This window comes from Typopeltis vanoorti, chromosome 7, assembly GCF_054136105.1.
Source record: "Typopeltis vanoorti isolate ZY-2024b chromosome 7, IOZ_Tvanoo_1.0, whole genome shotgun sequence".
NCBI lineage: Eukaryota > Metazoa > Arthropoda > Arachnida > Uropygi > Thelyphonidae > Typopeltis > Typopeltis vanoorti.
This window is the reverse complement of record NC_143555.1, coordinates 102824522-102848491: the sequence shown is the minus strand read 5'-3', so window position 1 is coordinate 102848491 and position 23970 is coordinate 102824522. Positions and strand designations below refer to the sequence as shown.

The following is a 23970-nucleotide window of genomic DNA, read 5'->3' as shown; positions in this document are numbered from 1 at the left end:
ATCACTAAATTCAAGTTGACGTTGCAGAGAGCCACTGCAAAACAGAAGGCAGATGACTATTTACTATCATCAAATTCCTGCCATGTACCCTCAAGGGGTGTACAGGATATGATAGTACTACATGAAAAAAATTACATCATTATTAATTTCCTATCTACAATTTTCCTCCAAATCAGTCTGTTACTTGTCAACACTCCAACATTATCAGATCTTATATTTCTATCGTCTGAAGCACTTTGTACCATATCAATCCACCTATATCTTGGTCTTCCTCTGGGTCGTTTTCCTGCCAACCTGGCAGAGAACACTTGTTTTGCTAATCTTTCCTCGCCCATTCTGTTTAAGTGACCATACCACCTGAGATTAGCTCTGCTAACGCATTCCTGGATGCTGACAATGTCAAAGTTCTTTCCTAATATCCTCGTTTTTAATATGATACTGCCATTGATGCCATCTGTTCACGCCTATAATCTTTCTCAGGACTCTCATATCTGTGGTCTCTAGTCTTTGGTCAAGTGTTTTACTTCTGACCCAGCTCTCAGATCGATAAGTTAAAACTGGTTTGAACACTGTCTTGTATACAGCTAATTTAGTGTTCCGACTAATTTCTCTCTTATTCCATATGAATTTATTCAATTGACTTCCCACCATACCAGCTTTGCTGATTCTGTTGTCTATTTCTATATTTAATTTACCATCTTCAGTAAAAATCATGCCTAAATAGCTGAAATGTTTTACTTGTTCCACAGGTTCTCCATTCACAACACAGTTGACATTTTCAATGATTCTGCCTATTTTCATTGTCTTTGTCTTTTTATTGCTGACCTTCATACCATATCTATTACAACAGCTATTCAATTTAGTCAGAGAATCTTGCAGACTTGTAGCGGATTTATTTAGAAGTATAACATCATCTGCATAAAGCAAAGAGCTGACATTAACATCTCCAATTTTGATATCATGTTTAATACCACTTTCCTTCATAATGTGATCCATATAGATAATGAATCACAGAGGGGATAATGTACATCCTTGTCTCACACCAGATTTAACATTAAACCATCTTCCTGTACTTCCTTCAATTCTAACTGCTGACTTACAACTCAAATAAAGACTAAGTATTGCTTGATATAATGCCCCATTGACCATATAACTGCAGCGTATTGAATAGCTTCTCTCTTGGCACCTTGTCATATGCCTTTTCCAGATCGACAAAACTTAAATACAGATCTTTGTTATATTCCCATGCTTTCTCGACTATTTGTCGTAAAGTGAAGATCTGATCCTGACAGCCTCTATTTGGCCTGAATCCAGCTTGTTCTTCACCAAGCTTTTCTTTCACAATTCTTCTCAACCGTTTCTCAAGTATACTTGCATAGATCTTGCCAGGAACACTCAGTAGGGAAATACCTCTGTAATTCTCACATGCAATTTTATTTCCCTTTTTATATATGGGTACTATGAGAGCTCTACTCCAATCATTGGGAATTCGTCCCTCTGTCCAGGCTTTCTGAACTATGCAGTGCAGCCACTGTAAGACTTTTATACCACCATATTTCAGCATTTCTGGTCGAATATCATCTACTCCTGCTGCCTTTCCACATTTCAAGCCTTTGATGGCTTATTCTACTTTAAGTATGAATATGTATTCCTGACTGCTGCCTGGTCAGTGTTTTTTACCACTGTGCTATCATCACTGCTTGTTTCATTTAGCAGTTTTTCAAAGTAATTACTCCATACTTCAAGGATATCTTTTTCTCCCGTTTTCATGTCACCTTTATCATCTCTAATTCCTTTTATAGCACTCTTTCCTCCATTCTTAAGCTTCTTCAACAACCTCCAGAATATTTTGCCACCTTCTTGATATTTATTTTCTATGTTCTTGCCAAAATCCTCCCATGACTTTTGTTTAGCTAGTTTTACACAGTGTTTAGCATTCTTGCATTTGTCTCTATATTCTCTAAGAGCACAAGCTGACTTATTTGACAGGAACTTTTGGTATGCTTTCTTCTTTTCCTTCACTGCCTCTTTAACTTCCTGTGTCCACCAGGGAGTTCTGATTTTTTTATCCTTACAGACAACCTCACCACATGCCTCTCTGGCAGAATCAATCAATCAATGTTTTCTTCAGAGTTTGCCACTGAATCTCCAAGGTTTGATTCCTGTTCTCAAACTCTTTCATTTTTTCTTCAATAATCTTTGTGTATTTTAGTCTACAGCTCACATCTGAGAGCTGCTCAACTTTTATTCGCTTTAAAACTTTCTTACATGTTATTCTTTTCAATATGAAATTCACTTTTATCCTGCTCAAGACTAAATAGTGATCACTTCCAATTTCAAATCCTCTGTACACTCTGGTGTCCTGCACCAGGGAGAAAACATCACTATCAACAATAACATAGTCAATGAGACTTTTCTTATTCCTAGCCTCTTCTCTCCATGTGAATTTGTGCACATTTTTATGTTGGAACATGGTGTTAGTAATAACCAGTCCATGTCCTGAGCAGAAATCCAACAGATATTTGCCATTATTATTAGCTTTGCTCTTTTCTCCAAATTTTCCCAAAATATTTTTGTATGCCTCACAATCATTTCCTACTCTGCTATTTAGATCCCAACAAGGACCAACTTTTCATTTTTCATTGTGTCAGTTGCTTTTTCTAAAGCCTCAAAAAATTCCTCCACTTCTACCTTAGTAGAACCTTCTGTGGGACCATAGGCACAAATAAGTCTCATTGTCCAATTCCCCATTCTCATATTTGCCCACATTACTCTACTTGAGACTGACTGCCGTTCAAGAAGATTAGCCTCGTATTTTGTGTTGAATACTATGGCTACTCCTTTTCCTTGATTGTCATTGCCTGAATATAACGTTTTGTATTTATTGCTCAGAAAGATCTCACCAGTTTTGGTCTTTTTTGTTTCAGTCACCCCTATTATGTCGATCTGGTACTTATCTAATTCCTCAGCTAGCTCCATTTCTTTGCCATTCAGGCTTCTTACGTTGATAGTACCGATCTTTAACTCTGGTGATGTTGACTTAGGGTTTATTTTCAGATTTGTTCCAGTAGCTGACTTTTTTCTGTTCGCCCTGGTTCCCTGGCAAAAACAACAGGGGCCTTGTTTAAGCGGGCGACGCCCCAGCCGGCATGAAATTTTGTTATGTTGTACCATCATTCTATATTTTGGTTTAACCAATAAGAATACAATTTGGTCGACTAAATCCTAAATTGCCAGCCCATCCTCGTCCGTTCAGTATCCAAGTAGATACCCAACAGGGTGCACCACGAGAAGGTGAGGATTGGACATTAGGTCAGAAGCCTTGGTCGGTTCTCCACATTCCTTTAAAGGCTATGTGGAGGTTTCCTCTCAGTTATACAGCTTTGACCCTTAAGCACCCCGACTATTTACTATTTGATTTTAATTCAAAGTAGCTTGGTTTCCTAAAATGCTCCCTTTAAATATCTACTGATTTGCTTAGAATTATTATCAATAAAGTAAATAACCATAACAAAGGACTAATGTGTATCCAGAAATTAAAGGAATGATTTCCAATCCATGAATTCAAACAAAATATATTTGAATTTATTTTACAGCCCTTGAAACTGAGCTCAGAGACTTTGCAATACCATTTTAGCCAATAGCTACAGCCTGCATCAAATATGCATCTCCCATCCCTCCTGCAATCAACATGCAGGATCACAGCAAAACCATTCCCATCCTACATATTAAGGGGTACATCACAAAAAATGACCAAAGTTCTTTGTAAATATCATTTCCTTGCCACTTTCAAAGCTTTTGTTCAACTAGTTACCTTCATCTGCTCTAAAGATCCACTTCATCCTCTAGCACATCCTGGAATGTATAACATTGCTTGAACTTGCAGTTTAGTTTACTTTAGACACACACTGGTAGATCAGTTAACATCTCCCTTGAAGAATACAAAAATTATATTCACGATCATCTGGGTGGCAAGTTGGAATTGGCAGACCATGTTCAGAATATTCCTTCACATAGATATACGAAAACATCAATATTTAAAAGAAGTCACTATAGGTCTAAGAGACTATTTTTAGAATCGACATCAGCCATGAAGCATCTAAACAAAAAATCTAGTCCTGACACCCCTTGCCAACTACATTCTTGCTCACTTTCCAAGGATGACCACTAGTTCTCCTGGCACCCGACCTGTTCTGAAACATTTCCTCTGAATCCTGTTACCCCCCCCCCCGGTAATTTGTATATCTCTGTCATATCATCCTTTTCTGCCTATTCATCAGTTTCTGTAGCCCACAAATCTTCAACATGCTCTTGTAAGGTTCATTCCATAGACCTGCTATCATCTTGTGTCACTCACTTCTGGATCCTCTGCACCATGGGACCTAGATCTGCATGCAGTAGTCAAGATGAGGGGGGGGGGGGGGTCTTATCAAGACTCGATAAGAGAAACAATAACCTGCTTGTCTTTGCTTATCAAAGTATTCTTCAGTAACCAAGTAATCTGATGAGCTGCTTTAGCCACTTTTGCTATATGCCCTCCTTATCTACTAATACTCCCAACCTTTGTAAATTTCCTGAGGTACAGTTCCAATGTGGTATATAGGTGGTAATCTTTTCACCCTAAAATGCATAACCTTACACTATGCCACATTAAAACTGACATCCATTCTCCTTTGAAGAGTCTGCCAATCTATCCAAATCATCCTGCAAAATTTTGACATCTGTATTAATTATTGCTCTACCCAACTTTGCATCATCAGCAAATAACTGAACATTTCCTATATCGTTAATGTGCAAATTAAACAGTAGCAGTCCTAGAACAGAACCCTGCGGCAAGCCACTAATCACAGGCCTTCTTTTGGACTCTACTCCCGAATAAACTACTCTCTGATACCTCTCCATCAACCATCTCACCAATCCTATATCCATCCCCATGTGATGCAAATTTACTGATTAGAATTCTATGTGGTATCTAATCAAAGGCCTTTGCAAAGTCCAGAAGTATCACTGCAAACCCATTACCTTTATTCAACTCAGCTGTCAGTGTATTATAAAACGTGAGCAAGTTATTGAGGCATGACCTACCCTTCTCAAAATCATGGTGTGCTCCCCCCCCCCACCCATTTCGATCTACTCATTTCTGTATTTTGCTCTTAACCAACTTCTACAATACTTTAACAACTCATATGCTGATTGGTAGATAATTTGTTACATCGGTCTTGGAACCTCCTTTGTGCAATGGAACTATTTCCCTCTATTTCCATCCCCTCGAGACTAACCCAGAGCTGACTTAGATTAAACAATATGGCCAAGGGCACTGACAATTCTCTCGCTGCTTCAAGTAAAACTCCAGCTGGTATACCATCCCATCCCACAACTGTATTCACATTAAGGTTCTGTAATATGCTATGCAACCCCCCCATTTCATTTACCTCAGTTGACATATAAGCCTTTGGCTCTCTCTCGTTCATGCAATATCAACATCTGGAGATATACTCTTGCAAAGTGTTCATTTAGTAATTCTACTATTTCAACTGATTCAGTTACCTCCCTACCATCGACATTCATTAAAATCATTCTGTCATATATATTCTTTCTTTTGCTTGAAACATATTGAAAGAACTGTTTGGGATTATCTTGAGCCTGCATTGCTAACTTCCTTTCATACTCTGATTTTTGTCTTTCTTATCACACTAGTTATCCTTATGTCCTGTGCTATTCACGTACCTGCTGATCACCTTTCTCCTTAAATGTCCTCCACAATTGTTTCTGTTTTTGCAGTTCAAGCTTAATAATGATATTCATCCATTTAACTCCAACTTGATTTACTCTCCTGACTCTAGATATGCAGTCTGCTATTACATCCTTCAATACTGTCATGCACTATCAATATCCAGCGATTGCAGTTTTACATGCCATGGTACCGATCCAAGCAATCTCCTAAAGCTTGTTACTTACCAGTCCTGTAATTCTTCATGTACCCTGTCTTAACCGAAAAATTTAACACATTTAGCCACCTCTCAGATCAAGACCCTATGAACGTGATCATATTCATTAAAGACAAATTCTTAGATACAATTACTAGATTGAGCATTCTCGAACCCCTAGTGTATTCCATCACATGCTGTCTCAGGTAATATCCCGTACTAACTGAATAAATTCCATTCCCTTCCTTCCACATGTCCTCTCCTCCTTCCAATCTATGTTCCCATAGTTGAAATCCCCTCCCCCATAATAATTAATGTCCTCCACTCATTGAGTCTATTTGTCGATGCATACTATCTCCATCTTGTTCATTCTATGGTCTATAGCAGCATCCAACTGTATACCTTTTGTCCTGCTGGCCTCTAGCTCACACCGGATAGCCTTGAATGTGCTATTTTCACTGGCTTGCAATTGAACTTCTCTCTTTGGTTGCAGTTCATTGTTTATCATTAACAAAACTCCCATTTTTTTCTCTCTGTCCTCTCTGAACACACTGTACCCTTCACATTCTATCTCACTAACTAATGCCAATTAATGCTAATTATCACAGAATGCATTACTCATATAACGAGAGGTTATATGAGTAATGACATTTTAGGATATGCTTTATGTATTATGAAAAACTATTTGTTTATTAGCTAAGACAAAAAGGACAAATTTTGTAACATAATATGTCACCTACTTTCGCCAAAACGTCATATCCAGAAATGAAGAAATGGTCAGAGAAGTCCGAGATGAGAGTCGTTTAGCTGCACATAACTTAGATGAACGAATTTCTGTTCTCCTCCTCCTCCTTTTTACCCTCTGACCTCTTGCATTTAATGCATCCTGCTCTTCTAGACTTCCAGAATCTTCAGAAGAGTTACTTGGTGATGGACTTGGAGCCCTACTATGTGGTACAGAAAAGCTTGACGATTCACTTAAGCTATCTTCTCCAACTGAAGTGAAAGAGAAAAATTTTGTCACATTCATTCCACTTAATCAAATATCATTAACATTTTGAAAGCTTATTTTTTTTTTTAAATTACTGTAATTTTTTTATTATACATTTACCTACATTTTTGCGAAGAAAATCATCATAATCAAACTCCTGATATGGAGTTTGAATCAAACTCCTCAGGGGATATATAATAGTTGAAGAAAAATATTTGTGTTATTTCTGTTTTGTTTATCTCAGTGTGTAAATTCTTTTAGTAATCTGTTAAACACTTGAGGAATACTTCACATTTGAATCTTGTGTAGGATTTGTTCTTCACTTTTTTTAGATACTAAATAAAATCAGTTTAAAGACAAACTTGAATTCTTTCAGATTAATTTAATTTTTTGACTATACGTGTGTCTGAGTAAATAACTGAAAGAATACATTACCACAATGAAAATGAAAACCATTTAACACCATTTTAAATGAAGCATGTGTAGTAGATTCAAACTATAACACTATTAGGAATGTGGATGTGTTGGAGGAGGAAGAATTATAATTGAATTGTAACATATTACAATTAACATGTTTCTTTGAAAAAACATTGGGGGAAAAAAAAAATACACTGTTAATAAGTCCAAGCATGTCTCGTCTGGTGGAATAAGTTATTCTCAGCCAGGTCCTTAACTTTGCAGTCTGACTGCCAGACAGTACCTAAAGAAATTTTGTTAGCAAAAGTTGAATAGAGGCATCACTGGCTCGATTCAAAACAGTACTTGCCATAAATTCAGCAAAACCTCTTACTGATAATCTTTCACCTTTAGAACAAGCTGCTCTCAATAACCTTAGAAACAATACTGACATAGTGATCCTGCCTGCAGACAAAGGAAATGTTATGGTTATCCTCGACTCAGATGATTATGACTACAAAGTTAGAAAGCTTCTTAATACTAATACTTATTCTATTATGGAATCATGACCCTACTAGAGAGTTCCAGAATCGCACCAGTCACCTTTTGAAAACCACCTCCATGTCCAATAATAGGAAGAATAGATTCTCCTACATATCTTCTTATTAAACATTTAGCTAACCTACTTAAGGGCCAGGCAGGACAATCAGATCCTTTGTTTAAAAACTCTGAGCATTCTGTTTCAATTATTAGCAATATTATCGATGGATATGACATTTCAGCAAGCTTGATATAGTTAATGTGCTTGCCAATGTTCCTACTGATGATCTATTTGCACTGCTACAAGATAATTTCTCTAAGCAGGTTATGGCACACATCAAACACTGTATTTCATGTGAATATTTCAAATATGAAAACACAATATACAAACAGAACTGGTCTAGCTAAGGGCAGTCCTCTTTCACTAGTTTTAGCAAATCTTTATATGGAAACATTCGAAAATAAGGTCCTAGAAGAATACCATCATAAACTAAAATTATGGAAAAAGGTATATTAATTATATATTTTTAGTCTGGAACATGGACTTCCTTCACTTCTACTTTTTCATGAGTATACCTGAATCGTCAACACCCTAACATAAAATTCACCAATGAATTAGAATCCAATGGTTCACTTCCATTTCTGGACTTTCTACCAAGGAATCAAGTAAACCATAAGTCTCTATATTTCAAAAACTGACATATCTACATGCCTCTTCCCATCAGTATAGACCTCACAAATTGGGTATTATTTTACTGACAGTTGGTGGGCTCTAGGAGCAAGAGCCCACCAACTGTCAAGGATGAACTAGCCAAAAAACTTCGACATTAAAAAAAAAACTTCCTCTCAAAATGGCTATAATGATCACATCATCCCCAGACTGCTCAACTCACATGAAACAGAGAAATTTCTAATGTGTAAGAAAACAGAGGATTCAAAGTGGTATTTACCTCCTTTATCAAGACATCATCATTACTCTGACCGACATAATCCACTTCAATATCAATATGGATTGAGAAAAATCAATTGAACAACATATTGAAGAAGACTCTTTGCTTTATGCAGATGATGTTATACTTCTAAATAAATCCGCTACAAGTCTGCAAGATTCTGACTAAATTGAATAGCTGTTGTAATAGATATGGTATGAAGGTCAGCAATAAAAAGACAAAGACAATGAAAATAGCAAAACATTTCAGCTATTTAGGCACGATTTTTATTGAAGATGGTAAATTAAATATAAAAATAGACAACAGAATCAGCAAAGCTGGTATGGTGGGAAGTCAATTGAATAAATTCATATGGAATAAGAGAGAAATTAGTCAGAACTAAATTAGCTGTATACAAGACAGTGTTCAAACCAGTTTTAACTTATGGATCTGAGAGCTGGGTCAGAAGTAAAACACTTGACCAAAGACTAGAGACCACAGATATGAGAGTCCTGAGAAAGATTAGAGGCATGAACAGATGGCATCAATGGCATATCATATTAAAAACGAGGATATTAGGAAAGAACCTGATATTGTCAGCATCCAGGAATGTGTTAGCAGAGCTAATCTCAGGTGGTATGGTCACTTAAACAGAATGGGCGAGGAAAGATTAGCAAAACAAGTGTTCTCTGCCAAGTTGGCAGCAAAACGACCCAGAGGAATACCAAGATATAGGTGGATTGATACGGTACAAAATGCTTTAGATGATAGAAATATAAAATCTGATAATGTTGGAGTCTTGACAAGTAACAGACTGATTTGGAGGAAAATTGTAGATAGGAAATTAATAATGATGTAATTTTTTTCATGTAGTACTATCATATCCTGTACACCCCTTGAGGGTACATGGCAGGAATTTGATGATGATGATGATTGAAGAAGATGTTCAAGATATTGAATACCATAGGAGTGAAGCCTCAACTCTGTCATTACATGAGCTCTCTTCAGCTGACCCACAAGACTATCAACTTGTCTGAATACATCCTAGCCTTCATTAACCAAACATGTGCAGGTGAATGTGTAAACAAGCATCTGAACAATGCAACATGCAATCAGAAATATTTTAAAATAACATCAGTTGCCTCTATAACTGCATAACAGTCGTCACCTTTGTTAGTCCTTACTTTTGTCTATTAGTTTGCATGTTTACACCTGAAGAAATCCTGTGCAATTAGGATGAAAAGTCATGTTGTCAAGTCATGTTAATATTCTTTCTTTTCTATAATGAAAAGAAAGAATATTCAATTAACTGAACTTGTTAACAGATAATTCATTTTATCATTAAACATTGCCAGTACATAAAACTAAGAAGAGTGTGGAAATTCAAAAGTAACTGATTACAACTGTGTGCTGTAATAACACTGGCTACCGTTTTAAATGCAGCTGCATATAGTAGATTCAAACTACAACACTATTTAAGAATATGGGTGTGTTGGAGGAGAATGAATTGTAATTCCAAATCACAATTTGCCATGCTTGGAAATAGAAAGCCAACTCGCTGCAATTAAGAGCTAGATGGTGTAATCATGCTTCAGAGCTTTCTTTGAACAAATATTCATATTTAAAAATGCATTGATGAAGCAACATTATCCCAACACATCCTATGGGTATCATCAATGCTATGCTAGGTGAATTCAGACAAACAGTGTTAATGCTGAGAGATTGTTTTTTAGTTCACATATGAATAGGATGCTGCAGACTTCATCTTAAGTTGGAAGACGCAGAGAGGAACAGTGAGTTTTTTTTTTTTTTTAAGTTGCAGCCAATTCAGGATAATATATGCTTAATAGTTGAGTTTTTCTGATGAAAATGTGATTCAGAAATACATCTGCTTGAGCTCCTTGGATGCTATACACAACAGTCCACTGATGTGCATGGAAAGTGGATCTACAGAAAAATAATGTGGAAAGAGAACTGCCAGTTTCATTTTCATTTCTGAATGTTTATCACATGATAAACATTCAGAAATGATAATCCACGTGATTCCTTTTAATACTGTGATGAAAAAAAAAAAAAAAAAGAAAAAGGAAAAAAAAAGACACAAATATGCTCACCAGTGGCAAGTAGATTTTGCCAACTGCCAAGTAGCTGCAGATTGGATAAAATAGAGGACTGCTAAACCACAGAAACTTCCATATTCAAAATAGAGTAGTTTTTGATTTAATAAAAAATAACTTTATATATAAAATCATTGACTTGAAAAAAACACAGATACACAGAAATATAACATCAGCTTATGTATTCCTATTGACTTATTGAGATGTATCATAAAAAACTGTGTGTGTGTGTCATGGGCAAGTACATTTCTTGAATGACGAGTAGGATTTTGCATAATTTGTCAAGTCCTGTGTGTGATTTTGCTCTGTATGTTTCCAAGATCCAAACATGTCACATAAGATAGTGCTGGATCAATTGGAAAAAAAAAAAAAAAAAAATCTTATCTGAATGCTTTAAAAAACAGATTGCCAAAATAGAGGAAAACATATGTTGATACTACTTGTATTCAAACTGAATAGCTCTATACTATCATAAAAATCTTGAGGCAAATATTCAAGAGTCAGGCAACGGTAAAGAAGAAGATGTCAATTCTGCCACAAGGTCAGGAGGACTGAGCCTTATATCTTTATTTTTTTTAAAAGAAAATTGGAAATATTTTGATACATATGATGCTGAGAAACCTCAGCGGGAGAGAGAAAAAGTTGGACATGAATTTACTTATTTTATAAGTGGGATTACCAATTAAATTAACCATTGACTTCAATGAGCAATCTGATTCATTAACCTTGAAGGATATATCCTGTTTTTTTTACCTGTTTCTTGATCTAATTTGCCAGGCTGGTTGGCATGACTGCTCACTAACCAACAGGCTGCAGGTTTAAATCCAGCTGTAAGCACAGATGTTTGCGAGTGTCTTCAAGGTGGGCAATGAACTTCATTGCCTGATTACTGCTGCCTCACTTATAGTAGGCCTGAAGTGGCTCGAAAACTTCCATATTTGGTTTCTAGATAAGGGATTCCAGACTATGTAAAAAGTATATTAAAAATACAGAAATACATATCAACATCAAATTCTTGATATGTACCTTCATGGGGGGTACAAGATAATTATGATAGTACTACATGAAAAATTTACACCATTACTGACTTCTGATCGATTTTCCTCCAATTAATCTGTTATCTGTCAAGATTCCAATATTATCAGATCTTATGTTTCAATCTTTTAAGGCACTTTTCGCTGTATCAATCCATCTACACCTTGGTCTTCCTCTGGGTCTTTTACCTTGGCAAAATAGCAAAGAACACTTATTTTGATAACCTTTTCTCCCCAATTTGTTTAAGTGACCATACACATTCTTGAATGCTAACAATGACAAGTTCTTTCCTAATATCCTCATTTTTAATGTGATACTGCCAATGATGCCATTTGTTCACTTCACTAATCTTTCGCCTCAGAATTCTAATATTAGAGGTCTCCAAGTCTTTGATCAAGTGTTTTATTTCTAACCCAGCTTTCAGATCCATAACTTAAAGATGGTTTGAACACTGTCTTGTATACAGTTAATTTAGTGTTTTGCCTAATTTCTTTCTTATTGGTTATATAAATTTATTCATGACTTCCTACTATACCAGCTTTACTAATTCTGTTATTTATTTCCATATTTAATTTACCATCTTCACTGAAAATTGTGCCTAAATAGCTAGAATGTTTTACTTGTTCTATAGGTTCAATGTTCAGGATACAGTTGATGCTTTCAATGTTTCTGCTTATTTTTATTGTCTTTTTATTTCAATTTTAGTATGAAAACGAAAATTATTACAACAGTTATCCAATTTAGTGAGGAAATCTTGCAGACTTATACAAGATTTATTCATAAGTATAACATCTGCATATAGTAAAGAGCTAAGATTATCATCATCAATTTTGGTATCAGATTTAATAAGACCTTCATAATGTGATCTATATAGATAATGAACAACAATGGATATAATGTGCGGCCTTGTTGCGCACCTGATTTTATCTCCATCTTCCTGTACCTCTCTCAAGTCTTAACTGCAGATTTACAGCTTAAATCGAAACTATTTAAGTTGTAAGTCAGCAGTTAGACTTACAGCTTAAATAGAGGCTATATATTGCTTGATATAATCCCATTTACACCATATAACTGTAGCATTCTGAAGAGCTTTCCTTTTTGGCACCTTGTCATATGCCTTTTCCAGATCAATAAAACTAGAATACAAATGCTTGTTATATTCTCAACTGTCTTAATGTGAAAATCTGATCCTGACAACCTTTATTTGGCCTGAATTCAGCTTGTTCTTCACCAAGTTTCCCTTCCACAATTGTTCTTAGCTGTTTATCAAGTACACTTTGAAATTTTTGTATTCAGTTTTATTTCCCCTTTTTTTGTATATGGGTACTATGAGAGCTCTGCTCCAATCATCTGGAATTTGACTCTCTGACCAGACCCTCTGAATTATGCAATGCAGCCATTGTAAAACTTTTAGACCTCCATGTTTGAGTATTTTAGGTCGAATACATCTATTCCAGGTTTCTGATGACTTTCTACTTCAAGTATGGATATGTATTCCTGTTGGGAGTTTTTCACCATCATGCTGACACTGCTTATTTCATTTAGCAGTCTTTCAAAGTAATTACTCCAGACATCTAGATATCTTTATCTTCAGTTTTTGTCACCTTTATCATCTCTGATTTCTTTTATAGTTTCAACAACATCCAGAATATTTTGCCACCTTCCTTTATTTTTTATGTTCATATCAAAGTCTTCGCATGACTTTTAGTTTTAGACAGTATTTTGCTTTCTTACATTTTTATCTATATTCTTTAAGAGCACAAACTGACTTACTTTCCAACTTTCAATATGTTTTCTTCTTTTCCTTCACTGCATCTTTGACTTCCTGAGTCGACCATGGAATTCTAATTTTTCTATCCTTACAGACAACCTCATCACATATCTCTCTGGCTGAATCAATCAATGTTTTCTTTGGTGTTTGCCACTGAATCCACAAGGTTTATAATTTTAGAGAGAACAGAAGTAACAGCAATTGGATGGTAGTTCATTGGTTGACTTTTATCACCTTTCTTTGGGATGGATTGGATATGGAGCTGCTTCTCTGTTCTAGGAGAGATGCCTGTCGAATAGGATATATTGAAGAGGCAATACAGGATAGGTGTTAGTTCTGGGGGGACAATTTTTTTTTAACACCAACAGGTATACCATCAGGACCAGATGCCTTGTGTTCAGATTATCGAAGATTCTTCAGATTTCATTTTGTCGGAAGACTGTAGGTGACATGAGGGGAGCCATTCTTGGTAGTGTGGAGGAATTTGAAGAGAAGAGTGATGCCAGCAAGTTGGCCTTGTCTTTAGGTGAGCTAACTACAGTGCCATCCAGTTGTGACAGTGAAAGACACCTGGGTAGACACAAGTTGCACCCAATGGCCTGGAGAAGGGACCAGAAAGATCGACTACCATTTAGGTTGGAGGCGAGTTTGCAGCATTTGGCCCTCATATTAAACTCAGATGAAAAATTTCATAAAGGTTTTTAGTAAGATTATGAAAGATAATGCTTTCAGTGACATCTCAAACAATGTCAACAAATAATCATGATTAAAAAAGCAGCATGGAAAGTTTTCAAAGTTGTTAATGTACACCAATTATTTAGAGGTTGTTAAAGTGACATTACAGGGATCTTGTAAAAGTCATACTACAGATACACAAGCAGTAAGTTGCTATATGAACTGAAGCTCTACTTTCTGTATTCATATTTGGGGAAATCATATTTAGATTTCCCCTCCTTCTAATTTGGTTGCGGTCAGTGATGAAAATGCGAATGATTTAAATCAACATGTGTAGCTCAGTGGATGTGGCGTTTGCACACCACCGCGCTAGGCCGCACGAAGGAAGTCTTGGTTTCGAGTCTAGTCGGCGACTAGAGGAAATTTTTCTAAGCCTTTTTTCGACCGGTTCCCGAGTTAGTCGATCTCTGGCACGGGCAAGCAGGTTTTTCCTCCCGGAAACTCGGGTTTTTCGTCCTGTAAACTCAAGAAAATCGACCGTAGAACCCACATTATTTTCCAGACATTAAATATATTGTGTTAGGGTTAGAGACCACGAGATGGCGGCACATTTGAGCCGTCTCTCTTCACTGCGTACCGCTTAATTAGTGATAGCCTTGGGCCATCTGTCTCTGATTGGGTACCAGTGGAGATTGAATTGCCCACTCAGTCTCCAAAAGTCAGATAGGGCTAAATGGCCTCGCCTACTCCCGTATATACGGGAATAAAAAGGCGTTAGCCGATTTTTTTTTTTTTTTTTTTTATGTTCCTTGTATGGAATAACAGTATGTGGAACTCCATTCTATGCTTGCTGATTTTTGATAGATCTTAATCAGACAACAATCATTCAGCTACAAACAATTTTCAAGGAAGACTTTTCTTCTTATTATTCCTTCTCTCCTCTTTTATCTTGTGGTGAATAAAATCCTCGAAACTGCTACTGTATCGAGGATAAGGTGGTTAGCCCTATGCACCGCATGTGTCTTATGTCTGTAGATGCATGTGTTCATGGGCTGGTTCGCCTGTTCTGGGGGATGAAAAACCAGAGTTTCCAGATGAATAAACCCCTACCTCTATATGAGACTGACTAACTCACCTTTAGGACTAGATAAAGTTCCCCATGCCACTGACAGGAATCGAACCCACGGCTTTCCAACCAAAGGGCTTCGTCTATACTGACTGAGCAATGGAGGCTCATAAGAAAGCCTTTAAAGTGAGTAAATTCATATAGGTTCATACAAAATGCAATTAGTATATTAATGTGTTCATTTTAATTTTGAAAATCTTGAAATTAATGCAGTAATTTGAAATCATATTCAAATCCAGGAGGCTTAAAGTAATTTAATTTAACAACTTTCTTGTCATTGTAATTAACCAGATTATAAGCAATCATAGTGACATAAACAGAGGAGAATAAAAAGTGAAAGGGGGGGCAGGAAATGTAAGATAAAAACAAAAACATATGTACAATAATAATAAAAATCATGACATTAAAAAATTCAAATTCAAAGATTTTAAGTCAACATAAAAACTTGATATTAAACCTACCTGATATATCATCTGATAAACCACCACACGGACTCGATCCTTTCTTTTCTAAAGGAATTTTAGGTTTATGTTTCTTAGCTTGTTTCACTTTTGTTTTGGTCTTAGTTTTGTTAACATATTTAGTCCCAGGTCCTGCACGAGCATCAACTACCTAAAGAAAATAGAAATGCATATGTCAATTGCAAAATACAACTACAACATATATACAGGTAACCCTCGTATAACGCGGATGATAGATTCCATAGAAATGGGCGTTATATGAGACTTAGATTCACAAAAAAAAATGTAGTTAGGTTCCGAAATTGTTTTTTTTTTTTTTTTTTTTTTAAATTATATAAACAACAATGACATATCCAATAAAACCAATATTTTTATTTAATTCAGGTAATTCCTGTAAGTAAACTATAAACTATGAGACAAATACATAGTATAAAATTACAAATTGTATACATAAATTTCATTGCACATAATGCATAAATGTTTTAGACAATAAAATAAAGAGCATATTTTAATCGTCGTCACTGTCTTCAGAAATAACATTTTGTAGATGTTCTTTAAGTGGCCAAAGGTCATCGCCACCTGAAATCCCTTGGATATCATTAGTATAATTCTCATTGCATATTTTGGCTGGTTTAGTCATCAAGAAATCAGTAATTTGCTTTCCACTATGTTGAAATTTTTTATTAAGTTCAAAATATGGCGCTAAACAAATATCCAATTGTCTTGTAAATATTCCCGAGCGCTCCATGGAGGGATCATTATCCGTAAAATAACTTCCTAACTTTCTTGCCAAGTCCAATCCTTCTGCTAATTTCTTTAAACTGAATTCTTTAACAGATTCATCACAATCATCAGCAGAACTTTCCCCGCCATTTGGTTCGATGCCATCTATTAATTATACCAGTTCCTCCTCATTTAAATCTGTTTCTCCATCAATTAATTCACTAATTTTGTTTTCAACCATATTGCAAAAGCCATCTCCACCAAAAATGTGTGCAACGTTTATTATACGATACGACGTAGCTCGCATCCACTGGAGGTACGAAATTTTGTTCCAGAACGGCTTCAGGCCATATTTTTTTCCAGCAAGCATTCAGCATATATGGTTGTAATTTCTTAATGAACAGAGAAATAATTTTTACACAATTCAATATTGAAAACTCTTTCCACACTTGAGGCAGTGTCATATTTGGATTAGATTCCATTTTTTCCAAAATGAATTGAAATGTTTGCCGAATATAACATGACTTAAATGTTGATATTATTCCTTGGTCGAGTGGTTGAATAAGTAAAGTAGCATTAGGCGGCAAAAAAGTTATTTTAATATTCGGATGGCTTACATTTGTTGGGTGGTCTGGTGTGTTATCTAAAATTAGTAGAATTTTCAAGTCCATACTCTTTTCCTTTGTGTAACTTTCTACATTGGGTACAAAATACTTGAAAAACCAATTTTCAAACATGCTAGCTGTAACTCATGCCTTTTTGTTGGCCCGCCAATAAACAGGTAGGGTGGACTTGTTGAGCCCTTTCATCGCACCAGGATTTGCAGATCAGTTAATAAACGATGGTTTTGTCATGTAATCACCTGATGCATTACTATAAAATAGAGTAATTCTATCTTTGGAAACTTTGAATCCATGAGCTGATCTTTCATTTTTTGAAATATAGGTGCGTTTTGGCATTTTTTCCCAATATAACCTAGATTCATCGGCATTGAACACCCGGTCTGCACTGAAACCACCTTCTTTAATGATTTTTAAAAGTTCTGGGTATTTCCGGGCAGCATCAATGTCTGCTGATGCTCCCTGGATTTTACGATTATACAAAGAAAACGGCTTTTTAAAGTTTTCGAAACAACCCTTACTGGCACAAAATCCATGCTGAGAGATTTCTTCTGAAGAATCTTGATCAAGTTCTTTTAAATGTTTATAAACTTTCAGAGCTTTTTGCTTAATAAGGTGTCCATCCAAAGGAATTGAGTGCAATCTTCTATCCAAATCATTACAGATTTCTCCAATTTTTCAACTAGAATATTGTGAACACGAGCAATGCGCTTTGCACTTACCGTTGACCCAGCAATAACACTTTCTTGGATTTTATGTTCAATTTGTTTGATTGTTTGAATTGTTGATTCATTTAAATTCAGAGTCCTTGCAACAACTCCTAGTTTTTCTCCAATTTTCAACCAATCGAAGATTCTTTTCTTTGAGAGAAATGAATTTCCTCTTCAATGTTGGTTTTTTCCCCTTTCGTTGCAGTTTTAGTGGCCATTACAATAAAAAATAAATTTTTATATGCGCTTTCCCTGGCAGAAAACTATGACAATTTTCAACAATAAACACTTTATACAGTAAACCCTAGATGGCGAAACTATGGCACTTCTGCCAGAGGTGGCATGTCTGAGAATTTTGCTGGCATGTCAACAATTTACAGGTGATATCCTTTTATACACTTATAAATTATTCAAATTGTTTTTAATTGTTACAATAGATACCCTCGTACAATGCGGATGTTAGGTTCCATAGAAATGCCGCATTATATAAATCGCATTATACGAGACTTAGATCACATAGAAAAAGTAGGGTTACGTTCCGAAATCATTTTTTTTTTAAAATTATATAAACAACAATCACATATCCAACAAAAACAATATTTTTATTTAATTCAGGTAATTCATTAAGTTTAGAAAACAAACTATGACAAATATGTAGTATAAAATTATAAAAATTACGAATTGTGCATAAATTTCATTGCACATAATGAATAAACGTTTTAGACACAATAAAATAAAGCACATATTTCAACTGTCACCACGGTCTTCAGAAATAACATTTCGTAGATGTTCTTTAAGTGGCCGGAGGTCGTCACCACTTGAAATCTCTTGGACATCATTTGTATAATTCTTATTCCATACTTCGGCTGGTTTAGTCATCAAGAAGTCAGTAATAAGACTTTGTTTTCCTTTCCACTATGTTGCAATTTTTTATTAAGTTCAAAATATGGCGCTAAACAAATATCCAATTATCTCACGAATTTTCCTGAGCACGGCACTGAGGGATCATTATCTATAAAATAACTTCCTAACTTTCTTGCCAAGTTCAATCCTTCTGCTAATTTCTTTAAACTGAATTCTTTAACGGATTCATCACAATCTTCGGCAGAACTTTCCCCGCCATTTATTAATTGTACCAGTTCCTCCTCATTTAAATCTGTTTCTCCATCAATTAATTCACTAATTTTGTTTTCAACCATATCGCACAAGCCATCTCCACCAAAAATATATGTGCGACATTTATTATACGACATAGCTCGGCATCCACCGGAGGTACGAAATTTTGTTCCATTACAGCTTCAGGTCATATTTTTTTCCAGCAAGCATTAAGCGTAGAGGGTTCTAATTCCTTAATGGACAGAGAAATAATTTTTACACAATTCAATATTGAAAACTCTTTCCACGCGTGAGACAGTGTCATGTTTGGATTAGATTCCATTTTTTCCAAAATTAATTGAAATGTTCGCTGAATATAATATGACTTAAATGTTGATATTATTCCTTGGTCGAGTGGTTGAATAAGTGAAGCAGTATCAGGCAGCAAAAAAGTTATTTTAATATTCGGATGGCTTAAATTTGTTGAGTGGCCTGGTGCGTTATCTAAAATTAGTAGAATTTTGAAATCCATATTCTTTTTCTTTGTGTAACTTTCTACATCGGGTACAAAACACACTTGAAAAACCAATTTTCAAACATGCTAGCTGTAACCCATGCCTTTTTGTTGGCCTGCCAATACACAGGTAGAATGGACTTGTTGAGCCCTTTCATTGCACGAGGATTTGCAGATTGGTTAATAAACATTGGTTTTGTCATGTAATCACCTGATGCATTACTACAAAACAGTAGAGTAATTCTATCTTTGGAAACTTGAATCCAGGAGCTGATCTTTCATTTTTCAAAATATAAGTGCGTTTTGGCATTTTTTTCCAATATAACCAAGATTCATCTGCATCGAACGCCTGGTCTGCACTGTAACCACCTTCTTTAATAATTTTTAAAAGTTCTGCTGGGTATTTCCAGGCAGCTTCAACATCTGCTGATGCCGATTCTCCCTGGATTTTAAGATTATACAAAGAAAACCGCTTTTTAAAGTTTTCGAACCGACCCTTACTGGCAGAAAATCCATGTTGAGAGATTTCTTCTGAAGAATCTTGATCAAGTTCTTTTAAATGTTTATAAACTTTCAGAGCTTTTTGCTAAATAAGGTGTCCATCCAAAGGAATTTTCTTTTGAGTGCAATCTTCTATCCAAATTATTAGAGAGTTCTCCATTTCTTCTATTAGAATATCGCAAATACGAGCAACGTGCTTTGCACTTACCGTTGACCCAGCAATAACACTTTCTCGGATCTTAAGTTCATTTTGTTTGATTGTTAGAATTGTTGATTCATTTAAATTCACAGTCCTTGCAGCAACTCCTGGTTTTTCTCCAATTTTCAACCGATCCAAGATTTTAATTTTTTCTTTGAGAGAAATTAATTTCCTCTTCAATGTTGGTTTTTTCTATTTCGTTGCAGTTTTAGTGGCCATTACAATAAAATAAACTTTTACATTCAAAAAAGAGCATTACATATGTATGTAACTCACCAGAAAATAAACTGCTCTGCTTGAGAATAACACACTTATAATTTTAAATGCGCTTTCCTGGCAGAAAACTGACTATTTTCAACAATAAACACTTTATACAGTAAACCCTAGATGGCGAACCTATGGCACTTGTGCCAGAGGTGGCACGTCCGAGAATTTTGCTGGCACGTCAACGATTTACAGGTGATATCCTTTTATACACTTATAAATTATTCAAATTGTTTTTAATTGTTACAATATGTACAAGCTGAATTTTGTTTTACACAAGACAGAAGCTTTAAAGACGTGCATATGATTGGTGCTGTATTAACAAAAGATCAAGCGACCCAAAGACAAAAGCAACCGACAAGTGTTGAGTTGAAATGCTAATTCTCTTCAATCGAATTTCATAATATCTGAAACTCTCATAACAACCACAACAGGGTGTCATTATCGTTCCCTTGGAACTTCTGATTACTGACTGGCTCAACTTACACAAACGTTTCAACCCTTGGTTGAATTTTATGGCTTCTTGTCTGTGTTTGAGGTGGCAGGCAAACTCACACATTCATTATATGAAATGTTTCAATTCTTGGTAGTCTTTTATGTTAAGTTAGCCTTTGTGATCTGTCATAATGAAATTGAGAATTTCAAATGCAATAAAAAAAATACTTATTTCATAATTGAAAAATTGGACAAGAGCTTTTAGTTAGATACCATGTTTCGGTGCAACATATGGTTTTGTTTAAGTCTATACAGCATAGTTTCTGTGAGAGGGGACACGTGATTTATTAGTTAGCGCTGTTTTTATTCCAGCTATCTCTAATTGCACTATTTGTTGAGAATGACAGACTGCAAAAGCCTCTGTACAGAACCTTATTCAGTGATACAATCAAACTAAATTCGATACTTAAACTACTTGCGCGATACTGGCAAAAACAAATTTAATGAAGATAAAATTTGATTTTTAAGTCCTGCGGTGAAAAATATTAAAAAATAAAAATAAATAAAGGGTTATTAGAAATTGTAGACCGCTTCATATCAAAACCGCGTTGAACAAGGGATACTACAATTTGTAGACTGTGTTATAACGAAACCGCGTTGTATAAGTACTGCTTTATACGAAGGTTACCTGTATATATATTTTTACCTGTAATTAATACATGACTAACAACACAAAACTATATTTAAACTACAATTCTACTGCAGCTGATTAAGTAGTTACCTTTGACATGTCTGTTACATCCAACCACATATTACATTAACTGCTTTCATGTTGCAACTTCAATCTCACTATCAGTGTGTTTTTTTTTTTATAATGCTTTAGTAAATGAGAATACGTGAAAACAGAAATTGACTGACAGTAAAAAAAAGTGATATAATTGAGCAGGAGTGAGAGAATATTAGATATTTTAGTGAGTTTCCCTAGTAAAAAGTTTAAATCATGGAACTGATAGTCCAAAATTTATAACTAATATGCTCAACAAGAGTACTGCTGCCAACATTATTCAATGGATCTATGATTGTCGACATTAGAAAGGTCAATGGTGTATTAAAGCCAAAACGCTGACTTGATCTTGTTTTTCTCTCATTCTACATTTTGCTCTACGAGCATGGAAGCATGATTTATTAGTAATTTTAATCGCCAGATTCATTATTTTTTGGAAGTGACTACTACAAGAACTCTTCTATGCTGGCATAACACTTCCTCCTCATTTAGCTCAAGGACACGGAAGTGTGAATGCGAAACCAACTATTTACGACTTGATAATCGGCTGTTATTTGTCTTCACTGAACATATATAATGACTTATACCAATAAAAACAAAGAAAGTTAATTCTGGAATCTGTGCACACATTTGACTTGTATTTTAATATTTGGCTTTCTGAATCATGTTAGTAGTTTAAAATATATTTCTTCTCTTCACATATTAGAACTAGAGGCTAGTCCTATGCCACCAAGTGGGTCCTATATCTGTAGATGTGCGTGTTCATGGGGTCGATTTGCCTGCTTGCAGGAGGAAAACCCTCTAGTCCATGCCCAAGACCAGCTAACTTGGCTAAGTTTGAGAAAGATCCTTAAGCTCCTCACATCGGCAAAGGGAATCGAACCAAGGACACTCCTTTCCCAGGCATATGGTTGTGAAGTGCATAGACACTTGACTAACCAGGTGGACTAAAATATATTTCTATTTATTAATATATATATTTCTGTGAGTAAATAGTATTCTTTTGGCTCCTGGTGTTGGGGTAAGTCTTATGTTAATGGCCAAGCAAGCAGTCTTACATTATCAAATTGCACATGAGGTTATTGCAAATTTCTCGCACTGGTTATAGCCATTATGTAACATTAAATTTTCCATTAGCATTTAATTTACAGTCTTTGTAACATATGGTTAATTTTCATATTGAGTACATTACTTAGGTCCTCTAAGTAATATACTAAACAGTGTTTTCATTCAACCATCAATGGCTGGCACTATTTTACAAAATATCAATAACGTTTATTATTATTGTAAATTAACATCTGACATCATGGGAGGTACACACTATCACACATAGCTCATCCGACTGTGCCTTAAACTGATTCAATGCATCTACATTCGCAACACACTAAATACATTCCACTCACCAATCACTCTTCATGTAAAGAACCTACTCCTCACTTCTCTGCTGAGGGGAAGGTTCTCACCTGCCTTACACAGTTTCCAGGGATGATCTGTTGTCCCCCCCCCATGAAAATTCTCTTTTAGTCAACCTGATAACAACCCCTGACCAACTTATATTTCTCTATCATACCCCTCCCCCTATTCACAAGGCTTTGAATTTATATTCTCTCAATTTCTCCTACTCCACATTGTAAAGACAGTGACCACCTTTGCAAATCTTCTCTGGACCCTTTCTAACATATTCTCATCACCATGAAAACCCAGTGACCAAATCTGTGCAATCCATATGAGACTTCAAGGCTGCATACAATGATGCCATTGTATAAGCTAGTAAAACTCATACAATGGTGGTTGATGGAGAGATACCAGAGAGTGGTTTATTCAGGAATGGAGTCTAAAAGACGGCTTGTGACTAGTGGTGTGCCGCAGGGTTCTGTTCTTGGACCACTACTTTTCCATTTGTTCATTAACGATATAGGAAAGGATCTGAAAGGAAGTGTTCACTTGTTTGCTGATGATACAAAGTTGGGTACAGCAATAGTGAATGCTCAGGATGTCAAAATTTTGCAGGATGATTTGGATAGTTTGGAGAACTGGGCTAGAGAAAATGGATGTCAAAGGTTATGCATTTTGGAGTGAAAAGATTAGCAGCAGTATATCACATTGGTGGAACCGTACTCCAGGAGATCGATGAGGCTAGGGATTTGGGAGTGTTGG

The 23970-nt window shown here is 35.6% G+C and overlaps 1 protein-coding gene across 1 annotated transcript in view; it reads right to left on the bottom strand.

The window, feature by feature from the left end:
* The window catches only part of LOC150104922 (SIN3-HDAC complex-associated factor), a 157553-nt gene that overhangs the window by 18293 nt on the left and 115290 nt on the right, over positions 1-23970 (bottom strand). Inside the window, exons 4-5 of the mRNA XM_090395421.1 lie at positions 15969-16119; positions 6668-6923 (exon numbers count right to left, since the gene is read on the bottom strand). Coding sequence (XP_090251547.1) covers positions 6668-6923; positions 15969-16119 — 407 coding nt within the window. The remainder of the gene's footprint in view (positions 1-6667; positions 6924-15968; positions 16120-23970) is intronic.